At 45.6% G+C, this 16628-nt stretch overlaps 1 protein-coding gene across 1 annotated transcript in view; it reads left to right on the top strand.

Annotated features, from left to right (window-relative positions):
* LOC144174669 (transient-receptor-potential-like protein) overlaps nt 1-3995 on the top strand; it is a 47613-nt gene extending 43618 nt beyond the window's left edge. Inside the window, exon 17 of the mRNA XM_077703468.1 lies at nt 3520-3995. Within this exon, the coding sequence (XP_077559594.1) occupies nt 3520-3829 (310 nt within the window). The 3' untranslated portion in view covers nt 3830-3995. The remainder of the gene's footprint in view (nt 1-3519) is intronic.
* The last annotated feature ends 12633 nt before the right edge of the window (nt 3996-16628 follow it).

The raw sequence follows: 16628 nt of genomic DNA, 5'->3' as shown, positions 1-16628 counted from the left end.
CCGTGCCGGGCGTCGCTCAAAATTTGGCGCAGCAAAGTAGAGAGGAAGAAAATTCTAGGCCAAGAAGTGTGAGGGGAAGTAGTGAGGGGAAAAGAGCCAACGAGCAGGTGTGGGGAGTGCCCGTCGCAGCGCACATATTCGGGTGGGGAGGTGTGCGTCGGGGATTGGCTGCGCCTAGTGATGACGCATGCTTTAACGTGCAGTTATTTTCCTGGTTGAGGGAGACGGCATGTGGTCGGCAGAATCAGTGTCCGATCTATCGATAAGATGGGCTGACCTCAGAAAGTTATCTCAGAAAAGCCAAGTGAAAGCTACAGAAAAGCCAACTAAAACCTATAGAAAATGTGAAGTTAACGCTTTACAAAAAAGCCGTTAAAGCTAATGAAGACCACCAGCTCCGCTGATTCCTGTTTTCGCATGTCAGTTGCGAAGGCGACCGCTTTTTTCAGCAATCCGGGCCTTCTAATTGAGTTACGCTGCGCACGCAAGGCTGATCAACTATGAGAGATGTTGCCCTCTTCCTCCCTCCCTCCCTCCCTCCCTCCCTCCCTCCCTCCCTCTCTCCCCCTCCTTCTCTTTCTCTCTCTCGCTGTGAGAGAGATGTCTTCTTTCAGGTGAATTCCTTCCTGGCAAATGACTGCGCATTTTTTGGCCCTTCCGCGCAAAGTGAGCCAGTAACAGGTTGTTTTTTTTAGGAGTTTCGCGTTTGAAACAAGTATTTCTTCAATTAAAACTTCTTTATGCAATGATGGGTGTCATTTGGCGCGAACTTTTGTCCAAGTCGAACCGATAAACTGCAGGCTGTTGTAAGGAGAACGTCGCGGTGCCATGCCGTGTTTTAATACGAGGCCCATAATGCCAGACTGCTTAGCTGACCGCTGCGTGTGGTGCCCGTCGCTGCCTTTGCACGTTCATGTCCAAACCCACGCGCCTGTTTCTGTGCAAGTATGTATGTATGTATGTACGTTTTTATTGATCATTGAAATGGGAAGATCCACCAGCAGGCGTTAATTGTCTCGTCAAGGGGCGTACACCGGAGCACCTGCTGGTGTAGGGAGGTGGGATAGGGAGGAAAGAGTACATAGGAATACGGGGATAGGCGAGAAGGTTAACATGGTAGATATTTACAACACACAGAACATGTGGACAAGGGTATTTATAAAACACAAAGGAAAAAAATTAAACATCGTGCAAATTGGCAACTTGGCAATTTGGCTTTGCTCGCAACATGAGTTTTCATGGCCGGGAAGCAAGTGTGAAAGGCTTTATTGAGCAGACAACTGGACGTGGTTCCTCAGTCGAAGAGCCCAAGCGACGACTTGGCGGTCTCTGCCCTGGAGGCTATAGTCGGTGGGCGTCGAGGACAGCGCTGGCCGTCACGATCACTTACAGCTCGAGGAGAAAAGGCGGGAGCAGAAAAAGAGCAAAATATCCGAAAAAAAAATCTGAAGGAATTCAGAGAATTATCTGCTAATGCGTAGCATTCTTATGCCGCTTGGGGTGAGTGTGAGCTTTTTACAGCCAAAGTTCTCGGTTTTTCTAAATCCTGCTCCACCAGTTATCTCCATTTACGCTATTATAACGACTAGAAGTTGAACATTCGCGACATCTGCATAATTGTGGAAATGCCGTGCGTTAAACGTTTTTCCATTTTCCGTATTTTTAACATTTTTCTGACTTTGTAGTTTTTCAAAATTTCGTCCGACCAATTATCTCCATTTACGTTATTATAACGATTACATTTAAAACTTTCGCGAAATCTGCATTATTTTGGAAATTCAGGGCGTTACACGGTTTCACATTTTCTGTAATTTTATTATATTTTCTTATTTATTAGTTTCTCAAGATTTTGTGGGACCAGTTATTTACATTTTCGGTATTATAGCGATTACACATGGAACCACCGCGATACCTGCATTTTTGTGGAAATGCAGGGTGTTACACGGTCCTGGCTGGGGAAGGGGGCGGGGGGGGGGGGAGTACTCGGCAAAGAATGCTACGCACTAATAGTAAATATTTGGTTACGGTGTGTGACGACACTACAACCGGAGCTATCATACGTCGGAAGTCATGCTCTAGCGTCATGATGCGTTGCGAGGTGGAGGGTAAGAAACTATGAATGGTGGGCGACGGTAATGCTGTTGTCTGGCGCTTGCTACGGGAATACCTTCTTACGTGAATAGGCTGTAGAACAGTCGATAGTATTTGGAACCATAGCTTTTTGTAATGGTCTATAGATACCAATGGCATACCATTCGTCAAGAAAGCGACGAGTATAAATTAAAGCGAAGTCTTCTATGCCCTACTGATGGCGACGCTGCCCCGAAACGCTCTGTAGGAAAGCCAACTTTCTCTGACGACGACGATGATCGTGGGTGAGCAAAATATGGTTGAAATGCGAAGCTTTCTCTGGTCTAAAGCCAATCTCTTCAAAGTCCTAAGTCAAAATCAAAAATCAGATTTGTTGCGGTTTCCACAAAGGCACATGGAGCGCCTCAATAAAAACGCTTCCCGCGGTCGGGTCCCTCACGGTATGAAGCCGACGTCTATCTGACTGCGCCATACCGACACGGTCAAAGCAGTTTGGATTTTGGACTTTGACTTCGACTCCAGTTGCATGGGAGAAAGCTTCGCTTTTTAACCGAATTTTTACTTATGAAAGCGGCCTTGATTTTGTACCTTACTTTCACGGCGGCGACGAATATCCAGTCCCGTAGTCGATTTATGATGTCGAGGAGGAGGTGGAAAAAATTCACTATGACGGGGATAAACCTGCAGAAAAATGCACCGAAAAAATTACGAAGGCCTCTACCTATGGTGGGTGCGTTAGCTGCGCCAATCAATACAAGGCATGCTCGCCATTACAATGTTCTTGTCATCGTTTTTTTCGGACACCATAGAGAGGCTTGAATGGCTTACTTGTCATACCACAGGAAGCTAAAGATTTATCGTTTGTGCACATCAAGCTTGTCTGTGTATTGCCGAAAGCCGTGCAAGGACATGGAGATTTGAACAACCAGTTTCACATCAAAGTATGGAAGCAACGCTACTGTTGTGAATGTAAAAAGGAATATCAAATCATTTATAATTTGACACTAATTACACATTATATCGCCTGAAACGGGAGCCAGTCGTATAAGTACCGGTATAAGGTTGTAAGTTTTATTTTTATCTTCTTTTAGAATCGGCGAATATTTTTGCCGTTTAACACTCAGCTGAACTAACCTTTTTTTTCGGAAATGTGCCGTGGTTTATGGCTCACTTTCCTTTCGCGACGACTTTGTGACTGCACGTGGAACCAATTCGAAATGAACCGAGGGTAGGACGGATCTCTTGCTGCTAGTATACAAAACTATCAAATAGAGTGGGACGATCCGGTGACCTAATTATTAGTCCGTTAAGTTTTTACCTTCCCGGAAATGCTTAGCAGTGCAAGCCCGAAACTAAACAATACATAATGAAGAAGATAGCCTGATTATCTGTTTCATCTTAATTGCGCGTGGGCCGTGTTGCGCGCAGGGAAAAGCTGGAACGCCAGGTGAGTACCGAGATCGAGGTGGACGTCCCGGAGGGCCTGTCAACTGTAGACGAGGGGGCCGACTGGGTGGACAATGCAAAAGAGGAGCACCCCGAACCTCCTCAGACGGACGCTACTAGCGAGACTCCGCTTCTGGACACGATAGCCGGCCAGAAGATGGCGGACCTGGCGATAGACATGGAGCCTGCTCCTCCTCCGCCAGCGCCCCCTAGCGCCGCACAAGATGGAGGCGAATCGGCAGTTGCAAAGCGCCAGGCATGGAGCCAGCATCCCAAGCGAGGATGGCTGTAGCTGACTCCTTGCGAATCGGGAAAACAGCAAGCCTGGAGCCGGGGCGAATGACTCCTTGATTGCACGCCAGAACGTCGGGCACGGAGTCCAATTGATTTTTCATTCATTCGTTTATTAAAGGCGAGTCTTTCTTGGGTTACCTAAACGCGAAAAGTTTGGTCTGTCTGTCTATCTGTCTGTCTGTCCGTATGTATGCATGTATGCCTGTATGCCTGTATGTAGGCATGTATTATGTATGTATGTATGTATGTATGTATGTATGTATGTATGTATGTATGTATGTATGTATGTATGTATGTATGTATGTATGTATGTATGTATGTATGTATGCATGTATGAATGTGTATGTATGTATCTGCATGTATGCCTGTATGTATGTATGTATGTATGTATGTATGTATGTATGCATGTATGTATGTGTATGTATATATGCCTGTATGTATGTATGAATGCATGCATGTATGTATGTATGCATGTATGCATATATGCATGTATGTATGCATGCATGTATGTATGTATGTATGTATGTATGTATGTATGCATGCATGTATGCATGTATGTGAGTATGTATGTATGTATGTATGTATGTATGTATGTATGTATGTGTATGCATGCATGTATGAATGTATGTATGTATGCATGTATGCATGTATGTATGTATGCACGTATGTATGTATGTGTGTATACATGTATGTACGTATGTATGTATGTATGTGTGTATACATGTATGCATGTATGTGAGTATGTATGTATGTATGTATGTATGTATGTATGTATGTATGTATGTATGTATGTATGTATGTATGTCACTCGATTCACCTTTTTGCCGCCGGGCCAAAAAAGGATGGCCGCGTATCTGCTTTCTTCACTGCAAATAAACTGCTGCGATGGCTCGTAAATGTCCACATTATTCAGAGCATAGGAACCCCGCGGCATTCTGAGGCAACGCATAAGCAGATAACCGAGAGTGCCAGCGCTTTTTAATTTGGAAAAACGTTGGATTGATTTTTACGATGGTCAATAAAAAATACAACAGGTTGAAAACTGTTTCGGTGAGAGGCGAGATAAAGGCGAACAGAAAAAAATCGGTGCCCTTCCCCTCTGTGAAAAGGGATAAAGAGAGTGCTCGAAGCAAAACATCTTTAATTGTAATTTTCTATTGAGCATATTTCCCATCTATGTAGCTGAATAAAACTTGGGAGGACTGCAGTTTTACTCTAAGGGGCAAACCTGGGGCTGTCCGCGTTTCCCTCCAACGTCGCAGGCACCTTGCTGTCGTGTAACACACCAACCCAAACCTCTCGATCACGGAGGACAGTAAACAGGTCGCATCAGCCCGTGAGTCGTTCACATTGAAATCTCCCCCAGCAGAATGGGTATGTCAGCCGTGAACACGTGAAGCCTGCCTGCGCGTGCACGCAATACCCCCCTCTCTCTCTGACGCACGCATAGAACTGGCTGGAGGGGAGGCAGACGCCGCTGTGGCAGGCCGTACACACGACTTGGGAAAGGGGTGGCGGAGGTGGAGAGGAGTGTACGGTGGTGCTGTAACCACACTTTCTCTGTAGATGGTCATGCTTCACTGCCAAACTCAGAATGCGGAAAAGCCAGCTCACAAAAACCAAGCTTACACCGATTTTTAAAGCAAAGCTTTATACCTCTACCCCCCAAGGGTTCTTTCGCGACCGTTGGTGTCAACAGCAAACTCCTGCGAACAAATAAAAGAATTTACTGGCTCCGCCAGGAATCGAACCTGGAACTAATAGCGTAACAAAGCGAGAGCCCGTTGTCTTACCGATTTAGCTACGTTTTTTTTTTCTTTATTACATGGGAGAATACGCTCAGACGTTGCAGTACAAGGAATACAAGCAAACAAAAGAATACACTGAAGTTATGAGAACACATATACATCAAAATTCAGGCAAACACACACAAGCGTTGAAAAGAGGGGACCAGTCAGGTGGTCGGTCAAGCAAACTATACACACCATGTACAAATGCCACAGTTTCTCGGAAATAGGACTTAGTTGATCTTGGTGGCTCAGCATGCCTATCACGTAAGCGGCACGGCCACAAACTGTACAAACCAATCAACACAAACATGTCATAAGGCGGCTCACCAGGATAGTCGAATGGCAAAAATTGGAAAGAGAAAGGTGTAATATCCATGTCTTTTCTGAGCGTTCGCTGTAAAATGTCCCAGAAAAAGACAGCATCTCTGCAGTCTACAAAGCAGTGATCCATTGTCTCTGGTCGAGTACAGAGCCGGCAGTCTGTCGACCAAGCTATAAACAGACCCCGGTCTTTCATCCAAGTTTTAACAGGGAGCGTGCCAGTGTGTAAGTTAAAGAAAAATGTTTTAACACCTGGCGGAACACACATTTTACACACTCTATTGAGGACATCCTGGTACGGACACTGTAGGTACAGAACACGATATAAAGGTGTGGGAAAAAGCCCAGAAACCAGGGCATCAGAAATAGACTCGCGCGAAGCAGTAAATATGTACTCAAGGCTAAACCGAGCCTGTAAGAAGCGAAACGTGTCAACCACTTTTTTGAGGAAACCTCGCGGGCTCCGGGCTGAGTCCACAGACATCGAAGACATTACAATATCAGGGAGAAAATGTGCAAAGCGTATTTGCAGTACAGCTTTCAAAAAAGAATGTTGAACATCTCGAAAGTAGAATAAACGAGAAAGAAGCTGCCATAGAAACAGATGAACAAGCCCAAGTCCCCCTCGCACAACCGGAAGAAAAAGGTTATCGCGACGCGTTGGCTCACTACGCGAACACCAAATGAAGGTTGCAAAAATCCGGTGAAAAGCCTGTATCCCGAGTCGTGAGCAATGTAACACCTGTAGGACATAAAGAAGACGAGTCCACGTGGAGACGGAGAACACAGGTGGCGGGCTCACCAAGCACATCTAGAGGTTTACCCCCTGCATTCTTGCTGAATGCCACGTGATAGCGTCACGTGACGTCACGCGCCGTTGTGCGCTCCGTCCACGGCACGTCTTGCGGCCCTGTGAGCGCCTTCCGCGTGTGCAAGGAGTTACAAAAATTAAAGGCAGCTCACGCCAACGCATGGCATCTCACTTCTAGTATGCCATTGTGCTAAAGCCTGTGGTTTCCGGTGTTCCCGTAAAAAATCATAGCTCCTTGTCGCCCGCCCTCACGCCAAACGACGCATCAAGGAACACATTCAAATACTCATCGAAATAAATAAATAAATAAATAAATAAATAAATAAATAAATAAATAAATAAATAAATAAATAAATAAATAAATAAATAAATAAATAAATAAATAAATAAATAAATAAATAAATAAATAAATAAATAAATAAATAAATAAATAAATCAGACTTTCGCGAATGCCTTGAATTGTATAAGCAAGCTTGTCTTGCGGCTTTGCAGCACCGCAGCAAACGCTCGGGCGGTTTCACAGCGAAAGGTACCGTTGAATTTTCGTTTCCGTGGGCAAAAACGCCCAACGTTATATACAGCGAACTCCCGTTAATACGACGTCCACGGGGAGCGCAAAACACTTCGAATTAGGCGAACTTCAAATTAAAAAAAAGCCCATAAACAGCATATTCATTAGTCGGCAACATGGCAACGACCAACGATGAATAGTCCGTCGTCGTCGAATCCCACCGAAGCAGCCAGCGACAAAGGTTTTGCCGGAACGATCGACCTTACCACAGAGGGGAACTTGGCTGTTCCGTCCTTCCCTCACCCAGAAAAGCAGAGCCTTCTTCAATATTGCGATAAGCGCCCGGCGCGCATTCGTTTCCAAGGCGTGTTAAATTTATCGTGCTCAGAAGCATCGAGTACTGAGAGACTACGATACCAACCAGGTTAATAAGAATCTCGACTTTTGCGGCTAATTCGGGCGGTTGGGTGGCCATAATAGTTGAGACTTATCGCTACTGCAAATCCTGAAGCGTCCAACGGCATGCGGAACCTAATAACAAAAACTGCTCAGGCGGCGACACGGCACTGAGCGCAAAGAAGATTGAGGAGCTCAAAGAGAGAGATGACACACACGGCACCTAAGCGATCACAATCCAAATTTAACGCCTGGGGGTTTAACGCGCTGAAGCTACACCTAGGCTATGGATAACACCGTAGCGGAGGGCCCTGGATTATTTTTGACCACCTGGAAACCTTTAACGAGCGCCGAAGTCTCGCCACGGTTGCGCTGCCGCTTTTCGTCTATGTGGCTGAGTGTTGTCAAGTGTTTCCTTTTGGTGTGCCATGTGTTTGTGTCTCGTTCGGGCCGCGTTATTGTCGTTATGTTTGTCATGCATTTCTCTTTCTGTTTGTCCTGGCTAGCGTGTGCGCGGCACACCCACCCGATTCAAAGGGTGCAGCCAAAATATCATCATCATCATCATCATATGTTCAGAAAAGCGGCCACCGCGGCCGGGAAAGAACCCGCTTTCTTGGGCTCAGCAGCACAACGCCTTAGCCATTGAACAACCTCGGCGTGTGTAAAGACATGAAATAAACTTGTTTTGGCACTCAAGTATGCTAACGTGGCTGGAATGCGGCCGCATTATTTCTTCTGCTGGCCTTGCACGCCTTCGGCCCTTCGGACTTGTTGGCGTGTGGTGGTCGACCGCGCTTTGATGGAGCATAAACTGGAGGTACGCCCGACTTCGATGCACCATCCATACCGGCAGGTGGCGCGAGTCCCTCCGTCAGCTTCGCCGCCATTCGCCAACAGCTCCAACGAACAGTAGCCAAACTGATGGCTTCACCTGGCTCGCTATGAAACCACAAGACACGCGATTTCGTGGGCTTCCGTTCGTTTTGTGTTTTAGGGGCGAAGCCCCTTAGGAGCTCGAGCTGTCGGCATCTCCTATTGTCGTCACCTCGTGTCGTCACGGTAAATGAATTTGTCAAACGATGGTCACAAAACAAGTATATAATGGATAAAACCGGTTCTTAATAAGCTAACATGATTGAAACTAATTTAAAATACAGGAATAATTGGTGTTTAATTGCCTTAATAACAAAAATTTGTTAAATTCCGTCTCGAAATCGGTTTCAAACGCCCGGTTCTCTCGTGTAAAGCCTACTTCTTAGCATGCTGCGGCGCGTGACACGAAGACAACTTACGGCCAGTCACCCTCATTTAATTGCCTAAACCCGGTTCAACGCAACAGAAGGCGCCACGCCTCAGCAAGCACGCGATTGCTCCTCCTACGGGCGCCTTTCCGGTGCCCAATCAGCGTGCGCCGTGCGGCAATAAAGAATTAAAACCTTTGAATACACCTGTACAGTGCATGCTTCGCGCCTCCCCAGGTTTCACGTTATTGGAGATGGCCCGGGATATTTTTTGTGTTTTATTTCTGCTCTTCTTCTTGTTGTTCTTAGTTGGTTAGAAAACCCTTTCGCTAGAACGCCGTGTCCCACACGCGCACATGGATGTTTGGTTGGTTGGTAAAACGTTTATTGAGCTAGGGAAGGGGCAGAAGGGTGTTAGCCTCCTAAGCCCAGGAGGCTTCTTGTCCAGGCTGCCTCCAGCGCGCGCCGCACCAGGGCGACTTGGCACTCCGGTGCGGAGTTGGTCAGCTCGGACTCCTACTTCTTAGGGGAAGAGGAAGTGTGGGGGTGTGGGTGATGGGGGAAGGAGAAGGCGAGGTGGTAGGTGCTGAGAGGGATGTCACAATTTGGGCAGTCGGGTGGGAAGAGAGAATTCTATATCCCGTGAATGGCGCGCGTAAAATTTTTGGGCCATCCCCAGCTCACAACGCCGGATTTTAAGGCGTAGCTTTCATTTCCGAGTACCCCTACAGCCAGGACCGTGTAATCCCCTGCATTTCTACAAAAATGCTGATTTGGCGGAAATAACATCTTTTATTGTTATTATAGCGTAATTGGACATAATTGGTCGGACATAATTTTCAAAAACAAGAAATAAGAAAAATACAAGAAATTAAATTTTGACCTCACAAAATAAAAAAAAATATGCATCTTATACATTTCCCGCCAAAAGAACGTTCAAAATGCGAATAAACAACAACGAAAATGAGTCAACCACGTAACGCCCTGCATTTCCAGAAAAAATGCACATTTGGCGGTAGCAACACCTAAATGAAGATTTTGTCCGCCAAAATTTTTTAAAAGCAAAAAGTAATAATAATAGAGGAAAATTAAACTTTCGCAAAAATGATCTGACAAAATAATAAAAAAATGCGGGCCAATCCACCCTGTGAAGGTGTTTGGAAAGCGAAGCTGTAAACGACACGCACAACGATGACCCATGCGACGTCACTTGAATTCACGCACGTGGCTCTACAAAGATTGAAACCAGAGACAAGTTAAATGCACTTAACCACACCCTTTATTACTTCAAAGAGACATTCTTTGCCGAGGTTAAATCAATGCATGATCCTTGAATGGTGGTTCGTTGAGTTGTATGGATGAAGCCCATTAGTGGAAACGCGTTTTCTTATAAAATAAAAGGAAGCTCAAACCCGGTGTTAGACGATCTCACTTCTCCTCCGTCTGTGCCGCCACTGACGGAGGCGACAAGATAGGCGGCACAGACGAAGGAGAACTGAGATGCCATGCGTTGGTGTGAGCTTCCTTTAATTTTTACAAACTCCTAGCGCATGCGCAAGGCGCGCCCGCTGCCGCTACACGCGCCGTGGGTGGAGCGTACAGCGGCGCGAGAGGTCGCGTAACGCTATGATGTGTCATTCAGCGAGAACGCAGGGGGTAAACCCGAAGATGTGGTCGGGGAGGGTACCGTTTGTCTCCTTGTCTCTGCATGGGCTCGTAGCCCAATCTGTAAGACAACGGGCTCTCGCTCCTTTTTTTATTTGTTCCAGGTTCGATTCGTGGCGGTGCCAGTAACTTCTTTTATTTGTTCGCGGGAGTTTTCTGTTGACACCACCGGTCGCGACAGAACTCTTGGGGGTAGAGGTAAAAAGCTTCGTTTTAAAATTGTGCATCTTATACATATCACCCCAAAACCGAAGGCTAAACAAAAAAGAGTTCCCAAAAGAACGTTAGAAAAACAAATAAAAATTGCTTAAACGTACGTGTACTCTTCAGTACGCCTTACACCTTCGAAAAAAAAAACATAATTGGGTCATTCAAAAGTCCCAGCCGTAAAGTCGACCATCCCGGATTTCTTCAATAAAAATTGTGGCTCATCCTTGCATGGCCCACGATGATCCCTCAAAGTATTTTTGTCCAACAATTTTTTTTCTTTTTCTATACGTTTTTTTTTCATCTCCATGGGGTTTAAAGCAAAGGTAGGTGAAGCCTTAACTGCGCTACAACCATGTCTCAGCCCCTCAGCTACTATAGGACCACACGGGCAAGGTAACCTGGGCAGCGATCGCTACATCCTCGAAATTCCGGTATCCAACCTATTCCGGGGCAACGCCATTACACACAGGTGGACGGACTGGGACGGTTTCCGTAAAGGACGTCCCACCACAGCACAAGGCATCACAGACATCGAAACCTGGACGGGAAAGCTCCGCGATGCAGTGCAGCCGGCCACCGAGACCGTATGAAACGGACGAGGACGTCATTGCCATGCACAACCGCCTGGCCCATCTGATCGAGGCCAAACGCTCGATACAGGCGCGTTGGAAGCGGCAACGGCTGAACCGCAAATTGAGATATGTGATCATTAGCAATTTCTTGACCGCCGAAACATGTGTTTTGTAGCGCTTTAAGGAGGAAATGTCAACTCTCAAACACTTGACGACTCGGAAGGCTTTTAACTGTATAAATTTACAGCTCTAATAAATGAGCGATTTTGGCGCCCCTCCTACTTTCCTATTCTGGGACAAAAATACCGCATACATTCGGGTTTCTAACATTCTCTGCGTTTCTCCAATTATTGGAGTCCTGAGGACACACATTGCAACTCTGCGTGTCTGTTTTAACCTCAACTGTTTGGAAACCAAATACACTGCCGGGTTAGCAGCAACCAAAACTGCGGTAGTTTGTCAATTTATGCTAAAAGAAAAAAATTAACCTGAAAACAGTGGAACGTTGTTACAACATCACAGAAAACAGCTAGAAAATACATAAAACGTAGGCTAATTTTAGAAAATCTAGTGCCAGATTAAGCATGTTGGAACATGCGAGTAATTTAAAGCTATAAAAGGAACGCATCCAAGCAATTAGCTAACGTTTAATATGTTTATTAAATGGTGTTAGGAGTCAGTTGGTTTTTTCTCAATACTCGTGCTTGACTCAATCCAAAAATTTCACCATCCGAAAAGTCTAGAATTAATCGCTTCCACATTGGATGTACCACCACAGAAGTAAACCAATTTTACTGCTGCGGCTAGTAATTCGGGCCGTTTTTCTATCCTGCTTGGGAAATGTTGTCGAGCATTTTTGATTGCTTACCGTGATTATCTTTATGCATAATATAGTTATTGATTAGCACAGGTGAGCGAATCGAAAACGAGTAGCGAAAACTAACTGAGAATCGAATTTTTTTTTTCTTTAGTGTGCGTAAAGTTTTTAAAACATTTTTTTTTCTACAAGCACAGAAAGACAGCCTGGGCATTCAGGACTTAACACATCTGAGTGTTCGTATGCGTGGTGAGAAAATACTACAAAAAATGAAAGTAAACGGTTCCGGAAAGATTGCAAAGCAGTCGAAAGGAAAAAGGCCTGACATTGCCATGAAGAAATGCGGATTCCCTAACATGCCGCGAACACATTAGACTGGGCGCAGTCTCTTTGGTCATTGAAAAGAGGCTAGGCAATGAATGCTAGTGTTTTTTACGGCAAACAGTGGCAACAAGTCGGCTCCTCATTGTATTCACAGGAAACTTCTTTCCGGCTTACAGACTTTACACAAGTAGTGGGCACATGTTGGGCTTTTGTGCACAGCTTTAGTGTTGTACAGAAAAGCGAACTCAAACGCGCATGCCTTGGGGTGAAGCTTGAAAGTTCGCATGCCGTGCGGCTAAGCCAACTTTTATTGCTCCAATATTTGTTAATTTCAGGGTGTCGAACCGGAACCGGAACCGAACCGAAAACCGGAACCGAACCCGAATTTTTGCCCGGAACCGGAACTGAACCGGAACCATATTTTTTCCGCCATTTTGGAACTGAACCCGAACCGGAACAAATTGAAGGAACCGTTCCGAACCGGTTCCGGGGCCTCAAAACTGTGATTTCTAGTTTTCCATCCCGGTACCCTACCTTGCATCCGAAGATATTTTTACCATTCGCCAGACAGCACCACGCAACATTTTGCATAGTCTGCAGTTCCCAAGGCCCATCATGTTCTCTTCTAACTACTGCCCTCAATTTAATGTAAAGTTGTCCGTATATACTATCAGTTTGCGTTAGGTACTGCCCATCTCCCCAAATTATCTTTTTGCATTTACAATAACTTAATTTAGAACGCATATTCCCTGGCAACATATCATGGGGTATTCTTTATGGTTTCTATCTGCAGCGTGTTCAAAATCGTGAGAAATTTTCATGTTGTTAATTCCAATGCATCCGTGTCCGCTTGCGAAGGCCTTCAGGGACACCATCAACAATAAATCCGTATCTTCCACTTATATTAGTTTGAGTGGGCACTTATAGAAAAACAGCACTGAGATACTGGCATCGCCGGCATCGCTGGCGATGCCAGTATCTGGCATCTAGTATCTAGCAAATACTGGCATCGCCGGCAGACAAGATCACCAACCTCGTGGCTGGACATTTGACCCCCTTAGCAAGCGCTGATGAAGCCGAGCCCGAGCGCATGCATCCTGTATACATACCAGGAAATTAATTAGCACTATAAGCTCTTCCGTAGAACGTATTCCTTCCCGCACAATTGCTAGCGAATAACCAGGAAAGATTATTCCGTGCACTGCGGATTAACACCTTCCCACACATCACCAGTCTTCACCTCTTTGACGGGACACAATTCTCTCCATTTCGTCGCTTCTGTGGGGAGCCTTGGAACCTCATACACACAGTAGGCGGCTGCGACAAGTCCACCCTAGATCCACCCAACCTACACGTTTCCATAGAGATTTGGGAGAAAGCCTTGGCCAGCTCCGGCCTGGAAGATCAGTTTCTCTTGATGGAAACGACTCTACCCCTTGAATGAGGATGCCTCTCTGAAACTTTTACTATATTTATTTAAAGTTCATTTTCCCTCTCTCTGCGAGGGATAATTACTGCTGCTTGTGACTTCACTCAGCTATTATCTTTCATAGAGCCCAACTGCTCTCACATGTCGCTGAAGTGCCATTTAGCAAGTTCTTATCTCCGGTGGTTCCCTATCCAATGGCGTCCTGTACACGGCGTCCAATGAGTCATTAAAGCCGTTCTTTCTTTCTAACTGGTACGTTAGCATATGAAAGATGAGCAGAAGGAAATCGCTTTAAACGCCACCAGCCACGCTTGACAGTCGCAGGTTGACGCCGACGCCGGACTGTTTTCGACTTCTAGCAGTGCTAATGATTTCGTGTTAAAGCTAAAGCGCCCTTGAAACAAGGGGTACATGAAAAGCGTAGCAGACCAATCAATTTATTCAAATGCAAAATTATTTGCCTCATTGTGCGAAAACAGGGGTGCATGCGCGCGCGCATGCCTAGACATTTGGTGGAACCAAGAAAGATGTTGGGCGCTCAGGCTCTCCTGCGCGCCAAAAAGACTTCCCGCTCGCCAGTAAACTACCTGCCTGCCTGGCTCCCTGCCAGGCAGGCGATTGCTGCGAGGATGCGTGATTTCGGGACGAGGGGCAACCCGCCACGAGACGGCCGGACGGAGAGAGGAGGCGGCGGAGACGCAAAATACTGTACCATGGCGACACTCCAGGGTACTAAAAAAATTCTGCAGAAATTCAAACAATTATCTACTAATGCGTAGCATTCCTACGCCGCTTGTCCTCAGTGTGAGTTTTTACAGCCAATTTTCTGGTTTTTATAAATCCTGTCCGACCAATTATCTCAATTGACGCTGCTATAATTACAAATAGAATATTCGCGAATCCATTATTTTGAAAAGGCAGGCAGCTATACGGTTTCCCATTTTCCTTAATTGCTTAATATTTTTCATATTTTATAATTTTTCAAAATTTCGTTCGACCAATTATTTCCATTTGCGCTATTATAACGATTACATTTGTAACTCGCGAAATCTGCCTTATTGTGGAAATGCAGGGTGTTACACGGTTCGCCAGTTTCCGCAATTATTTTACATTTTTTTTTAATTTTTGACATTTATAAATTTTGTTCGAACTAATTATCTCCATTTACCCTGTATAACGATTACAGGTGGAAATTTCCCTGAATCCTCATTATTGTGGAAATGCAGGGTGTCACACGGTTTGCCAGTTTCGGTGATTACTTTTTTTTTTTTTTTTACTTTTTCAGAACTTTTGTACGACCAGTTATTCTCCATTTACGCTATGATAACGATTACAGGTGGAACTCCCGCGAAATCGGTATTCTTGCGGAAATGAAGGGGGCTAGACGGTCCTTGCGGTGGGCAAAGAATGCTACGCATTAAAACGATTGTGGACGGACGGGTCGACTGCTTAGTAGGACGGGGCAATAGACAGTCTGCAGGGACGCTGCCCATTACCAGAAGCTTCTGGCGGAGATGCACCGAGGGGGAGGCGTCGGAGGCACCCGTGTGCTGCCCACTGGTCAGGAGGCTACCTGTTTGCCTTCCAGAAGACTGTGGCGAGAACGCATTATTTGGAGACGATGTGCGGCCCGTCACTTGTCGGCGAAGGGAGTGGATCACATGGCTGCACAGCGGCTACGTAGAGCCATGCGTTAGAGCGCAGCCCTTAAGCACCCGCTCCTGTGGTTTCGCGTTATCCCTCAGCGTCGGACTCGTTGTAACCGAGAGAACGAAGACGCCACCGAAGATAGAAATGGCAGGAAAACGGAGGTTGCAAGTATGACGAAAGAGTAAGGGGGAGGGCATAATTCCGTGACCGTGCGAGACGTGCTTCACAGTGCGAACCCCTTACGAGATAACGACAGAGTATGCAGCGCGCCTTCGTGCATTAGCTGATGACCCGATCACTTCCTGAGGCACAGCATCTATGCGCCGTCACCGAGAAGACCACAGTTCGCGCTGCACTCAAATTTCGCATTAGCGAGTGTTGTAATCGTCCGTCATTTTATTTTTCAAGAAAACAACTACGGGGTATAAAACTGCCGTGTTATGATCCAAGAAAAAATTAAATTAAATTATAAAAATGAAAGAAACTAAATCAATAAAAATAAACTTCGGCCATAAAAAGCAGGGCTTTCAAATTCATACAAATACGCAGTCTTGTGTGTCCGAACGAATTTTTCATTTCGCTTCAGTTAATTTTGTAATCGTGGACCTACTATAGAAAACATTTTGCAGTACATTTTACAGTTAAAGGAACTCTTCAACACTTTAGATCAACGCTCTCGCTCTTATATTCGCATCTGGAAGCACTGCAAAAGTTATAGCTATTGCCAGCACAGAAGAGCAGTGCGGGATTTGCTCGTCCCAGCAGATACGCCTTCCGTTTCTCCTTCGCTGTTGTGGTTTCATTTTAATGTCGCAACTTAAGGAAAGCCTGCAAATAGCCGCTACATCGCTGTAATGACGTCATTCCAGCGGTAGAAGAACGCTAAGGCTGGGGAAGAGAGAAAAATATTTCAAGCAAGTTTGTAAGTTATCTGATGGGGACAGAGCAGTCCTTTTTGTCTGAGGGACTTTCCGACTCCCTGATCTAAGTACTGGATGTGTTGGTTGACTACTTTCTGCAAGCATTCAAGATTTCGAACAAAGTTGAAAAAAGTGTT

The sequence above is a fragment of the Haemaphysalis longicornis genome, unplaced genomic scaffold (genome assembly GCF_048455015.1).
Source record: "Haemaphysalis longicornis isolate Haplotype H1 unplaced genomic scaffold, Haemaphysalis longicornis Haplotype H1 scaffold_3, whole genome shotgun sequence".
NCBI classification, from domain to species: Eukaryota; Metazoa; Arthropoda; class Arachnida; order Ixodida; family Ixodidae; genus Haemaphysalis; species Haemaphysalis longicornis.
The sequence above is the reverse complement of the archived record's forward strand: the minus strand, read 5'-3'. Positions and strand labels throughout refer to the sequence as shown.